This window comes from Mandrillus leucophaeus, unplaced genomic scaffold, assembly GCF_000951045.1.
Source record: "Mandrillus leucophaeus isolate KB7577 unplaced genomic scaffold, Mleu.le_1.0 Scaffold55, whole genome shotgun sequence".
Classification (NCBI taxonomy): domain Eukaryota; kingdom Metazoa; phylum Chordata; class Mammalia; order Primates; family Cercopithecidae; genus Mandrillus; species Mandrillus leucophaeus.
The window spans coordinates 3839314-3853380 of record NW_012105919.1 but is presented as its reverse complement, the minus strand read 5'-3'; the positions used below and the strand labels follow the sequence as shown (position 1 = coordinate 3853380).

The window sequence follows — 14067 nt, the reverse complement described above, 5'->3', positions numbered from 1 at the left end:
AAAGCACATGAAAAGATGCTCAACATCACTAATCACGAGGGAAATGCAAGTCAAAACCACAAGGAGATGCCACTTCACACCCATTGGGATGACTATTATTGAAAAGAAAAACAAAACCCAGAGAACAACAGATATTGATGAGGACATGAAGAAATGAGAACCCTTGTGCATTGTTGGTGGGAATCTAAAAATGTCTCAGCCGCCATGGAAAATGGTATGGTGGTTCCTCAAAAAATTAAACACAGAATTACCATATGATCCAGCAACTTCACTTCTAGGTATATACTCAGAAGAATGGAATGCAATAGATATTTGTATGTCAGGCACACAATGACATCATTTACAACAGCTAAAAGGTTGAAACAACCCAAACTTCCATTGATGGGTGAATGGATAAACAAAATGTAGTATATATAATATATGTATATATATACACACACTATGTATATGTATATATACATGTATATACATATACACCACTATATATAGTATATGTACTGTATGTATATAAACTATATGTATATAATATACAACATATACTATATATTGTATATTATATTATATATTATATATACTGTGTTTCTATATATTCTATTGTATATATGTATACTATATTATGTGTGTCTATCTGTATACTATATAAATACACAATAGAATATTGTGTATTCTTAATTTATGCCCAGTGTTCCATTATTGGAACGCTAAACTTGTAGGAGTTATTTATATCCTACTGCTCAAAGTCGCTGTCGAGGTCTGATTTTTTACAAAAAAAAATTGCAACCTCCAGCATAAATGGGTTAAAAAGGAAAGAAATTCTGACACATGCTACAACACAGATGAACCTTGAAGACATTATGCTAGGTGAAATAAGCCAGTCATGAAAGGACAAATTCTGTATGCTTCTACTGATACGCAGTACCTAGAGTAGTTAAAACCATAGATACAGAATCAAGAATAGTGGTTACCAGGGGCTGGGCAGAGAGAAGAGTGTGGAATCATTATTTAATGGATACAAAGTTTCAGTTTGTAATGACAAAAAAGTTCTGCAGATGCATAGTGGCATGGCTGTGAACCATGTGAATGTACTTTACATCACTGAATTGTACACATGAAAATGATTAAAATGGTAGATTTTATATTATATATATTTTACAACAATCAAAAAATAATTTTAAAAGGCATCGCCAAAAGAAATTTAACCTCTGGAAGAGAAAAGAAAAAGTACAGGCTTTGATGTTGGACATATATGGAATTAATTCTCATTCTAACCAGTTATCAGCTGTGTAACCTAGGGCAAGTGGCTTCACCTCTCTGAGGCTCAGTTTTTCCATTCTGTAAAATGTGAATAACAGAAGTCTCATGTGGATTTTCGAGTTGTGGCAAACATTAAATGAGACAATATATGTAAAAGAACTTGAGATGGCATTTGGCACATAGTAAACACTCTATATATATTTCGTGATGTTGAGGATCTGAGAAATTCCTTTCTCTGTTCATCTAAACCATAGGTTCATTGTTGGGGGAGGTCTGGGTAGATGATGAAGCACAAGGTATGTGCCCAGCTCTGTTGCCAATAAGAGGAAGTGAAGTGCTAAGCTCCAAACACACAATTCAGGAAGAGAAGACCAGACGTCAACATGGGACCTAAATATTCAGCCAATCTGACTTAGACCCAGACGCAGCCCCTTCCTGCAAAAGAAATGAAGCTGCTTTGAGGTCTCAGACAAGGAGCTATGGAACAAAGATGTTCCACTATGGTAGACATTTCCTTCAAAGTTCTGTGCTCAGTGACTCCCACCAATGGGCACTCTTGCCAAATAAACCCACCATGAGTGAGGCCAGAAATGTGAGGTACCCAATACGAGCGCCTGTCAGTGACATCCTGGCCATGCTGACCTATGCCATATGCCCAGACAGCAGAGGCCATTGCCAAGGGTAGACTTGGAGAGATCTTTGAGAGGGAAGCATCCTTACTTTGTTCAAAGCCTAGGGGCATTTTTCCCCCAGGTTTTTTGTTTTGTTTTTTTTGTTTTTTGTTTTTTGTTTTTGAGGCGGGGACAAAAAAAATCATGTTTTCTGACATATAGTATTACATCAAGAAAAGGATCTAACCAAAATTATGGATGTCTAGAGCCAGAATTGTTTCTGAATCCTGTCTTTCCTCTACCGTAGACTAGAACCAGTATCTAGAATAGAACATGGCACACAGTAGGTACTCAGTAAGTGCTGCCTAAGTAAATGAATAAAAACACATTCCCCCTCATTCTTTTTGAGTCTCCCTATCCAGAGAACTGTCTCTGGATTTGCCCATCTTGCTCACCTGCTGGGCTCCGGCCGGAGTCTCCAGCACCTCCACTGTGGTCCCAGCTCTCTGAATCCCGGCTAGATGAGCCCATTCGTGCCTCGGAGGCCCTGCGCACGGGAGGCCCATAGCTTCCTCGCCCGGGAGCAGAGGCCGGGTCAGGGCCTGGAAAGAAGAGCATGAATTGAATGGAGAAAGGGCATCGAGGGAATTAGGCCAATTCCTGTCTCAAATGACAAAACAGAGTCAGCAGAACCCACCTGTCTTCTGACCTGGGCCCCTCCTATCTTCACTGTCACCTGGAGAAAGAAAACACAAATTATGAGGATTATTGGTTTTCTGGTGTCTGGAAAACCAGAACTTAAGAAGCCTACAAAGGGGTTCATTGACTATTGCCCAAGAATATGTTTCAAAAATTAAAAGTCTTCCTCCCAACTTCCCCTTTGATCTAGCTCCTGTTTACAATTTCACTTTTTTTTTTTGCATGCATAAACACATACGAGCATACACAGGCTTTATAAAGAATAATTATGCTATACAACCTTCTCAGCCTAGAAGAACTAGGAAGAAGGAATCTTTTAGTGGTGAAAACTGGGGACTCCTCAGGAATGCAATATATGTTGACAATTTGGTGATTCTCTGCAAGGAGTAGAAATTGCTCATGCCTTGTCAGGAAGAAAACATTTGTTGAATGCCTTTTAGGTGGCAGGCATTGTGCTAAGTACTTTGATAAGTTATCTTACGAAAAATGCAGATGGACACTTCAATATTTGAAACCTTCAACTATACCCTTCCTTTCAGAAGCACTGCCTGCACTCAATCTGGAATTGTCATTTAGTCCAGATTTTATCACTTAGTGTCAATTGAAATTATCGCAAGGGCTTTATCTGGTCAGTCCTAGTGGTCTAGTCCAACTAAAATGTATTTTTACTATGGTTGTTTTTAAAAATTTTTACTGTTTTGCTTCTCCCTCTTAATCACTTTAATAATTAATCATAATACTTGGATAATAGTGATCATGTCAATAGTAGCAATTTGGTAGCAGTAATTTTTCTTTTCCTGATTTCCTTCTATTTATCTTTCACTTTTAATTAGTCCAAGTCAGACTTGCTTATGGATAGTAGGAGAAATATTAGGGTCCAGGAAGGCCTTCTCAGCAAGCCAAGTATTCTCCCAGGCTCCAGTGTGATCTTGGTGGTGAGAGTCTCTCTCAGTTCCTAATTTTAATTTCTACCTCTTGTACACTAGATATTCCACCAGGGATGACAGCGAAGCCTCTGGGCAGCTTGGCATTGCTGGAGAATTCCTTGTGCTACCCTCTTGATAAGAGTTTATGGTGAACTATGAAGGAGATATAGAAGTCCTAGAACCAAGTCCAGAAGCTGACCATCCAACAACTGGATGGAAACACAGACATGATGTCAGGCCATCCCTCAGGTAGACCAGTTGGCTAAGATCTGTCCTTGGTCCTGAAAGAAGCACCTGCTTTGTCCTACCTCGAGCTGGAGCCCGGGCCGGGTGCTTGGGCTCAGGAGCAGGCTGTTCAGGGGCAGCAGGCTCACTGACAGGCTGCTGGGGCTTGGTCTTCTTTATAGGCATAGGCTGTGGGAGGACCTGTTTGGGGAAGCCTTTGAAGAACCATGCTCCAGAACGCTTCCACACCTGGGGAGGAGAGACAGGGATTGAAGATGTGGCAACCAAGCACTGTTGCTCTTACCTTCATGAGTGCCCATTTTTATCTTTCCTCCTCGTCCAAAGCACCCTGACACAATAGCCAGCACAATTTTCTTACTACTACAGAGCCCTGCACAATTCATACTTATTCAGTCCATCCACTCTGAACACTCAGTAGAAAGGGCTTGAGTTTACCCATGGAGAAAGTGGAGTTTGGGGGCCGGGCGCGGTGGCTCAAGCCTGTAATCCCAGCACTTTGGGCGGCCAAGACTGGTGGATCACGAGGTCAGGAGATTGAGACCATCCTGGCTAACACGGTGAAACCCTGTCTCTACTAAAAGATACAAAAATATAGCCAGGTGAGGTGGCGGGCGCCTGTAGTCCCAGCTACTCGGGAGGCTGAGGCAGGAGAATGGCATGAACCTGGGAGGATGAGCTTGCAGTGAGCTGAGATCCGGCCACTGCACTCCAGCCTGGGCGACAGAGCGAGACTCTGTCTCAAAAACAAGAAAAAGAAAAAAAAAAAAAAGGAAGAAAGTGGAGTTTGGATGGAGAAAATGGAATATCCAAAATCTTAAGGATGGGTCCAACAGTACACAGCCAGAGAATGGAAAAACAAGGGCTCAACTCCAAGTCTTCCATCTCTTAAATGTGGCATGCTCTCCACTACACTGGTTGTTGTAAACAGGGTGATCTACCTACAACTTCCCCAAGACCTCTGGCCTTTCTCCTGGCCCTGTGGGTCAGGATAGAGCAGCACACCTAGGATGGTGTGTGAAACATCTTCCATTGCCCAGTCAGATTCATTCTCCACCCTGCTCTGTGCCCCAGGAGGCTGACCAGTATGTACTGCACTAACTGGACTCCACGAAATAAACTTTGACTTCTGTCTTCAGGTTTATTTGGTCAAGGAGAGCACCAGGGATTACAACAAAGCCTCTTGAAAGCTTGGATTGCTGAAGAGTTCTCCAGACAAGTAAAGAGTTTGTAGTTAAGAGGAGGGTGGGACTATGGTATTTATTTCCTTGGCTCCCCACAACCCACCACTAGTTGGACAGTGACTGCATTCCTGTTAGGCTACACCTATCTTCCAGTCTGGTAACCACTCCCTCCTCTATCTCTTCAGTCTTAGGAGGGGAAACAGCAACCCTGTTTTTGCTGGTGCTAGGGTGACTCGTCAACCCTTGCTGATTCCTCTTAGCTCTGCCTGGACCTTTGTCAATAACGCCTTCATCAAGTCCTTGATTAACCTACTGAAGTGTGCCAATGCTTTCCTGCCAGGCCCCTGACAGATACTGAGGAGAACATGGTTATTGAAACATGGTCTCAAAGGCAGGACTCTGCAGCAGTGGGTGGGGGATGAAGAAATTGGAAGAAGAAGAAAGGACTTAATTGGGGTAAGATAAGTAAGAAGCAGAACTGGGGAAGAGAAGGATGCCATGGGAGAAAGAAAGAGGGACAAAGTAAAGAGAAATTGCCGAAAAAAGCGTGTGAAGATATGAGAAACAACGAAATGAGGAAAAGGGAGAAAAAAGCATAAGGATTAGAGGAAGAAAAGAGCTCAAACAAGAGGAGAGTATGAGGAAAGAAAAAAATGGAAATAAGAAATGGAATAGAGAGACAGAAAGGAAAGATGTTGGGAGAGGAAGACTCATAAGACTCATAAGAATCAGAGAAATGGGGTCAAAGAAAGAACAGAGGCCAGAGGGCAATGAACAGAGAGGGAAGAAGAGAGGATGGGAAGGAAGAAAAAAAGTCACAGAAGCAGAGGAGGAGAAAAGAAATTCCTCCAAATAGTGTGAGGTTGTTCTGTCAATGTTCACTGCTGAGCTGGCTCCTTTCATACCAACCTCCTAAGGCACCTCTTAAGCTGGCCAAGAAAGGAGGGTGATCTAGGCACCAGATGGGACCAGGGCACTCACCTCCCTCTGCTCAATGCAGATTTTGCAGAGCCACACAGAATGCAGGCGGTTGTTGGTCTCCACTCCGCACTTGGTGCAGACATTCTGTGGATGAAACACAGGCAACACACTCAGATGAGCCATGCTCATGGGAGGCACGGCAATGTCACCCCCGCTTTCTCTTGGTGGATGTAAAGAGGAAGAACTTGCCTCCATTTCTCACACTTCCTTCCAAGAGCAAGGCCAGTTAGAACAAAACTCCAATTTGAGTCTTATTTCCAGTAACAAGAACTTGAGTCATTCCCAAGCACTGGATGAAGGAATTCTCTAAGTGTCCCTGTGGGATCTGAATTTTCATCATCCACACAGGGGAAATCACTGACATACTTTTTTCTAAAGACGAATGACCATATATCCATTTCGTGTCTTAATTTATTTCCTCTTTATTTCCAAAATGGACCTGACACAACCTAGACTATGACTAGAAGTTTAACTCCCCAAGGGGAAGAAAGTTATCTGAGAAAATGCCCCATGACTGTGTGATGGAATACTATATTTTTTATTGAATTTCCTGGAAGTTAAGACAATTAGGAAAACTTAATGGGTCATGAAATTCTCACTTTTGAGTTGACTGGCAAGTTTTTCCGAATACATAAACTCTTCCCAAGATTTCATTCTACATGTCAAATGTGACATCAAGCTGGAGATGATGACATTACAGATGTCTCCAGCTGGGTTGTTCAACTGAACTCTTGGAGTCCGGCAGACCCCAGGACAGTTGTATCTCTGCTCCCAAACTGTCAAGTGCAGACAGTTTAAGGAAAGGTTAGATGGTCAACAGAGTTCAGAAAGACTCCCCTTTGAGAACAAATGCTTTGGAAGCTAAATGATTCTAACTCGGCTAAACAGAGGTTTTCTAAGTTTCTTGTATCATAACCCAGGATACGAGAAAACTGAAAGCATTCCACATACACACAAGTATAAACATGTGCTTAGCATGCTCTTTAAACTGACACATAACTTGCTAAGGTATAACCAGGATAGCTGCAGTCTCAATCATAGCTCATGTCCTGCCACAGGCTCCCTAGTTCACCCTGGATGGACCTCAGCTCTAAGAGACAGAAGGATCAGAGTGGCTTCCAGGGAGGAACCAGGATCAGGGTTACCTTGGAAGACAGTAGGGCATGGAAGCATCCCAGAAAAAAACCGTATCCTGGCAAGTGATCTTCAGGATCCAAGTTCCACCCCCCAACCCCAGTGACCCCTACAGCTGGAGCCTAGGACTTTCCCCTCTGCAGGTGCTGCACAGGGAAGAAGGGATAAGAGGATGATGGTACCTTCTTACAGTCCTCACATACTACACAGGCAGAGCCCAGCATCCCCAGCTGTTCTCCACACAGTATGCAGCGGTTCACCCCATCCCCAGCCACGTTCTTCCTCATGTTTTCCAGGCGGTCCACCAGGCGCCTGGAAGCAGAGACAAGGTAAATAAGGACCTTGTAGGACTGGGGACCACCAGCATACCCCACAGTGTCAGGTTTATGGTTTTCACGTTCTTTGAGTCACACGCTCTTGTGCATCTGATGACAGTTGTAAACTCTTCCCCAGGAAAAGGCACGTGCACATAAAATTCTGACACATTTTCAGAATACCAAAGACCCCCTCCCACACCCCTCAAAGTCCCATCTGTTCTACTGACTTTGGATTAAGAACCTTATCTAGTCCTTTCCATCTCCTGTCACCTCCTCCCAGAAACTGCCTTCTGAGTGCTAGATTTATTTAGATCTATTTATCTGTCTCCATGATGCCTTCACTTGGATGTCTTCACAGGCATCTCAAACTTATGCTTTCAAACTCAACTTTTCATCTTGTCTGCTCTCCATCCCCAGCTCCAGCAAATCTGCCTCCCAGTCTTGGGAAATGTCGCCACCATCTACATACTTGCTCAAACCAGAAACCCTGTGGGGGCCTTCCTTGACTCCCTCCTCTCCTGACATTCAATGACCCAACCAAATTCTTGGGCCCCACCCCAGCCCAACTGAATTAGAAATTCTGCCCCGAAATTGTCAAGTGCAGACAGTTTAAGGAAAGGGTAGAGGGTGAACAGAACGCAGGAAGGCTCCCCTTTGAAAACGAATGCCCTGGAAGCTAAACAATCATTCTAATTTGGCTGGATAGAGGTCCAGCAATCTGTATTTTATGAGTTCTCCAAGGTATCCTGATGCACGCTCAAGAATGGCTTTGAGAATCATTGCTCTAGTTACACTGATCTTTCAATTTCAGTTCTGTCTGCTTTAGCATCAGAGCACATTCAGTTCCTTGTGCCTGGAACAAACACACACATTTGTGATCTGTCTCTCTCTGTTGCATACACACACACTTTTATATTTTTCCTGCCTAGAGTGTCCTCAATTTTTTTTTTTTTTTTTTTTTTTTGAGACAGAGTCTCACTCTGTCGCCCAAGCTGGAGTGCAGTGGCATGATCTCGGCTCACTGCAACCTCTGCCGCCCGGGTTCAAGCAATTCTCCTGCCTCAGCTTCCCGAGTAGCTGGGACTACAGGCACACACGGCCACGCTGGGCTAATTTTTGTATTTTTAGTAGAGACAGAGTTTCACCATGTTGGTCAGGATGGTCTTGATCTCCTGACCTTGTGATCCGCCTGCCTCGGGCTCCCAAAGTGCTAGGATTACAGGCGTGAGCCACCGTGCCTGGTCCAAGTGTCCTCATTCTTTAGAATAGCACTCCCTCTTGAGAGCCTCCTCAGACTACCAATTTTATCCACTCTACTAGCAACCTGGTACTTCCTCATAGCATTAGTTACCTTTGGAATTAACTACAGGAATTATCTGCATTAAGTAATTAGCTGATTGTGAAACAATCTCTGGTTTGTTGCAGGGTGATGAGTTCCCCCGGGCCAGGCACCTTGTCTGTTCTGTTCCCTGCTGTGTGCCCAGTGCTGGATCAGTGCCTAGGCTGTAGTGAGGATTTGTATATGCTGGTTGAATCAATGAATGAATGAATAAGAGCAGCTCACTCCCCACACGTGTATCTAGCAAAAGTAAGCGCCTTGAGTGTCAAGCCCTGCATAATAACAGCTTACAATTCAGTGGTACTCACTATATGCTTAGCATGGCATGAAGTGCATTGCCACCCACTTCCAGGAGGGAGGCACTACTATTTATGCCATTTTACAGGTGAAGAAAGTGGCACAGGGAAGCTAAATGACTTACCCAAGGTCACACAGCTAGGAAGTGGCAGAGCCAAAACTAGAACCCATAACTGGACTTGGTGGCTCATGCCTGTAATCCCAACACTTTGGGAGGTCAAGTTGGGTGGATCACCTGAGGCCAGGAGTTTGAGACCAGGCTGACCAACATGGTGAAACCCCATATCTACTAAAAATACAAAAAAATTAGCTGGGTGTGGTGGTGTGCATCTGTAGTCCGAGCTACTCAAGAGGCTGAGGCAGGAGAACCACTTGGACCTAGGAGGCGGAGGTTGCAGTGAGCCGAGATGACACCACTGCACTCCAGCCTGGGTGACAGAGCGAGACTCTGTCTCAAACAACAACAACAATAAAAAAACCCCTAGAACCCATGTCTCATATGCATGACCCCAGCACTTTTTAAAGTTTAATGTGCACGCAGATGACACGGGGATCTGTTAAAATGCAGATTCTGAAATACCAGGTCTGAGGTGGGGCCTGAGGTGCTACATTTCTAGAAAGCTCCCAGGTGGTGCCACATGATGCCACTGGTTTCAGACCACACACTGAATGACGACTGTGGCATCCTGTTTCCACTTTGGCGTTTTTTTGTGGGGGGAGGGGGTCACTTCCCACCAGCTTGAAGCCATCTCCTTGCCCATCCCTCAAATGAGGACTCCTTCTAGACACACAGCCAGTGAACCCAGATAGAGCTGGACCCCACCCACCCCTCCATGGGCTGGGTCCCAGCTGTGTACATACATGGCAGGGGAGAGCCGATGGGAGGGACGGGGGCGTCACAGCACCCAGAGGGCCCCTGGTAGCCCTGCCTGGCAAGCACCTAATGCTCACTCTCCCCACGGCCCTCGTTGCTCTTGCCACACCCTCAGAGCGCTCTGAGTTACAATGCCATAAATAGCAGCTTCTCCCTTTGTGTTCCATTCGAGAGAGGTGCTGCCCTGCCCAATGAACAGGCAAAGGCAGCCTGCAGGCTCTGGAGCCTCCGCTGTGACCCAGATTGCACAGAACCACTTGAGGAGGCACGATGCGCAGAGCTGAAGGCAGCGTACTCTTCTCGATTCTTCCTCATTTTCCCCCCAGCCACCCCATCTTCCCTAAAAGTTATTTCTACAGGATGATGGGAGCGGGCAGGAACCAGGAACAAGCTCCCAGTCCATGGTCTCAGAACTCCTGTAAAAACAGTAGCTGGTGTTTACTGAGCACTTACTATGGGCCAGGCACAGACTTTTATTTAAATTTTATTTCCTCATTTTATTTATGTAGTGTTACTATTATTTTTAGAGATAGGGCCTTGCTGTGTCACCCAGGCCAGAGTGCAATGGTGTGATCACAGCTTACTGCAGCACTAACCTCCTGACTTCAAGTAGTCCTCCTGCCTCAGCCTCCCAAGTAGCTGAGCTGGGACTACAGGCATGCACCACCATGCCTGGCTAATTTTTTTTTTTTTTTTTTGACTGAGTCTCACTCTGTGGCCCAGGCTGGAGTGCAGGGGTATGATCTCGCATGCCTGGCTAATAAAAAAAATTTTTTTGTAGAGATGGGGTCTCACTATGTTGCTTAGGCTGGTCTCAAACTCATGGCCTCAAATGATCCTTTTGCCTTGGCTTCCCAAAGCATTGGGATTACAGATGTAAGCCCTCCACAGGGATTTTCTTAATGACTCCTCCCAGTCACACTAGAAGCTGAGGATTACTTTTGTTTCCATTTACTACATGAGAAAACTGAGACACAGAAAGGTTAAGTGGTTTATGCCAGTTACACAGCTAAGAAGTGGTGAAAGCTGGGACTCAGACCCAGGCAGTCGGCTCCCAAGTCCCTGTTCTTATCTGCTACACCATGCTGCTGTGCACACAGCCATGTGCCATGTAGAGCCATGGGGATCGCCCTGAACAGGCCAACCTCCACCCTGCTCGATTTCCCTGCCTTTCCCTCACCAAAGGCCCCTCAATCATTAGTAAGCACCAAGCTGCACATATGCAGTTACCCTGGCTGGTTCCAGCCTGTCCACCTCTCACTGCCCGAGGTTGGGACAAGATACCCAACCAATGCTCCATCACTGTGTTTCTCCAAAGAACCCTCAACATGCGGCTGACAAATCTTGATTTTAGCCTGGGCTTTTGCCTCTCTGGACTTGTTTCCTCATCTGGAAAATAGGAGGCATTGGGTTGCATAGGTGGTTGTCAAACTGTGCTTCATGGTACCCCAAGGGTTTCATAGAGCCAGTTCAGGGGCCAACCTCTGTGGCAGCATGGTGAGAGAGAATTTGAGGGGTTACCACACCTCATTCCATACAGAGCATGTCTGCATTGATCTCTTCTGTTTGTTTGGGCTGTTGAATTAGATTTCCTTTAGAAAGTTGGTTCCAGGGTTTTAAAAAAACAGTTTGAAGTTGACTAGAGCTGTTAAACGTCAGGATGCCTTTCAATGCCATAGAACTATAAAATTTTATGAGACAATGAAGTGGGCTCATGGAGGCAGGGGATGGCAGTTGCATGGGGACATTTTTCTTATACACAGTTGCTCCCAACTATTTTCACCTTCATCAACTGCCTTAGTCAGAAAATAGATTGTGTTCTTCTCACTCTACCATTGGGGTCTCAGAGCACAGAGAGAGTGGGCCGCTAGCCTGGGTCACTCAGCCACAGCTAGAATCTGGTTCTCTGCTTCAGTCAATCATCTTTGCTTTCCATGAATCCCCACAGCCTCCTGCCTCAAGTCAAGCTTTGCCAAAGCAGCTCAGGAAGAGGGCGTGGGACAAATCCAATTCTAAACCGCATTGTGCTTTAAGGAAACTTAAAAGGGTTTTCTGCCTCTTCCTGGAAAATGAAGGCTGTGGACTTGCCTGTCACTTGCAAACCCACACTGCAGCCTCCCCACCTAGTGCCTGTTCCTTTCACCATTAACTCCTGGATGCCAAAAGGCCTCATGAACACACGTTATTCAGGGAGTGTCTCATTATCTCCTATCAGCAGCAGCAAATGGCACAGAAATGCAACAGAACCAAGATTATTACTCAAATGTCTCAGCTGAGGGGCCCTCATTATCCATGAATTTAGTACAGACCAATAAAGAGGATGCATATGAGGTGGGAACACGCAAATCCTCCTTCTCCCTCAGAAGATCAGGAATGAGCAGGGAGCTTCCTGCAGCCTGCCTGTTAGGGCACCCTGCTGCCTCAAATGCTGCAGCCACAAAATGGAAGACCCCAACAGCCTAAGACTTTAAACTAGGGAATAAAACTTTGCAAGAAGCCAAGTCAAAATTGGGTCATGGTGGACCATGTGTCACAAGTGGGTCTTTATCCTGGTGATAAAACATTTCAGCATCTTCACCCCAGAAGAAAGATGTTTTTACCAGTCTTGGCAGGGAAGCCCTAGATGTGTAAGGGAGACGCTCTCTACCCTCACTGCATGTCAATCAGCCAGCGTTAAGAAAAACACCAGTGCCCGGCCCTGACTCTAAACCTTCTCAGCTATGGATCTAATTCTGCGTGGATATCAGTATTTAAGCATGAAGTCCTGTTGAGAGCCACTGTGTGGGGGAAATATTACCAAAATGTATGGTATATCTAGATCATCTGGGGAGAATGTTCAATATTCAGAGAATAATTCTATAGGGTTGGGGGAGGCCTAGCAACCTGCATTTTAAAGCGGCTCCCTGTTTGAGTCTGCTGGTGAATTCCTGGCTACACTTTAAGAAATACGAAAGGAGGTGGTGAAGCATATCCCATGGAGATACGTTCTTCTTGCTGTGTTAAGTGGGAAAAAAACAAAAACCCAGAGTGCAGGATTGTGAACAGGGTGTGAGTTTGGGTTCGAAACGTGCTCATCTGAACATCTCCACTGTGTGCACTCAAATATGTATATATACATCATGAAGGAAACACATCAAGATATTCACAGCGATTATCACCAGGTAATGAGGGGTTATGGATAATTTTCACTTCCCTCTTTAATGCACCCAACTCGCTGGACTCCTCCTCTATACTCTCTTGACTTTCTTAAAATGAGCATGTATTACTTTTACATCAGAGAAGAAAGTGCATTTTTGAAGATGGAGATCATGTGGCCAACGGTTAAAAGACATGGGTTTGAATCCTACCTCTTTTCCAGTCAATGACCTTGATAAAACCTCTTCTAATAAGAGAGGTTAGAAGAGCTGCAGCTCAAGTTTCCTCTCATGTGCAGCATTCTGAATTCTCAGATCCTGAGACAGAAACACTGAGATTTCTCCTTCTTTTTTTTTTAAATGGAAGGACCCTTGATGACTAAGAGTAGACCTTGTCTGCATTGGCTGCCTGGTGTTATTTGCCTGCCTGGTTTTGTTTACCTATCTAATGTCTCCATCCCTTTCTCTCACATGAAGTGCCCAATTAGCTGAACCCTGTAAGTGGCTGACACTCACTACTATGTCTTTACATGCCTGATTAACTTTATGATGACTACTCACACCTGGCATCCTGAGAACATCCATCACCAGGCTAGGTGCTTAAGGTGAGCTGTTAGTTACTCAGTGAAGTCGGGCGGGCACATCCCAATTCCCAGGATGCTCTCAGAGGCACCAGGAGTATGTAGGAGTATGTCCCCTCCTCTGGGCACCAATGGATGGCCTCTGGAGGTGGTGGGAAGCAGGTTCCCAACTTGGTCTGGCCTTGCCATCCCAATGGAGGCAGATGGGCTATTCATTCACTTGACAAACATTTATAGAGCACCTATAAATGTGCCTAGTAGACAGTGAGGATGCAACGGTAGCAAAACAACAAGATCACTGCCTTCATGGAGCTGGTGTTCAAGTGAGAGATCAGACATGGTTTAAAAAATCACGTGGCCGGGTGCAGTGACTCACGCCTGTAATCCCAGCACTTTGGGAGGCCGAGGCGGGTGTATCACGTCAGGAGATCGAGACCATCCTGGCTAACATGGTGAAACCCTGTCTCTACTAAAGATACAAAAAAAAAAAAAA

The 14067-nt window shown here is 45.0% G+C and overlaps 1 protein-coding gene across 3 annotated transcripts in view; it reads right to left on the bottom strand.

The window, feature by feature from the left end:
• RPH3A (rabphilin 3A) overlaps nt 1-14067 on the bottom strand; it is a 348495-nt gene that overhangs the window by 28852 nt on the left and 305576 nt on the right. For all 3 annotated transcript variants that reach the window (XM_011997906.1, XM_011997904.1, XM_011997907.1), the window contains 5 exons: nt 7215-7344; nt 5899-5982; nt 3799-3964; nt 2563-2601; nt 2321-2467 (listed from right to left, as the gene is read on the bottom strand). In XM_011997906.1, the coding sequence (XP_011853296.1) occupies nt 2321-2467; nt 2563-2601; nt 3799-3964; nt 5899-5982; nt 7215-7344 (566 nt within the window). The remainder of the gene's footprint in view (nt 1-2320; nt 2468-2562; nt 2602-3798; nt 3965-5898; nt 5983-7214; nt 7345-14067) is intronic.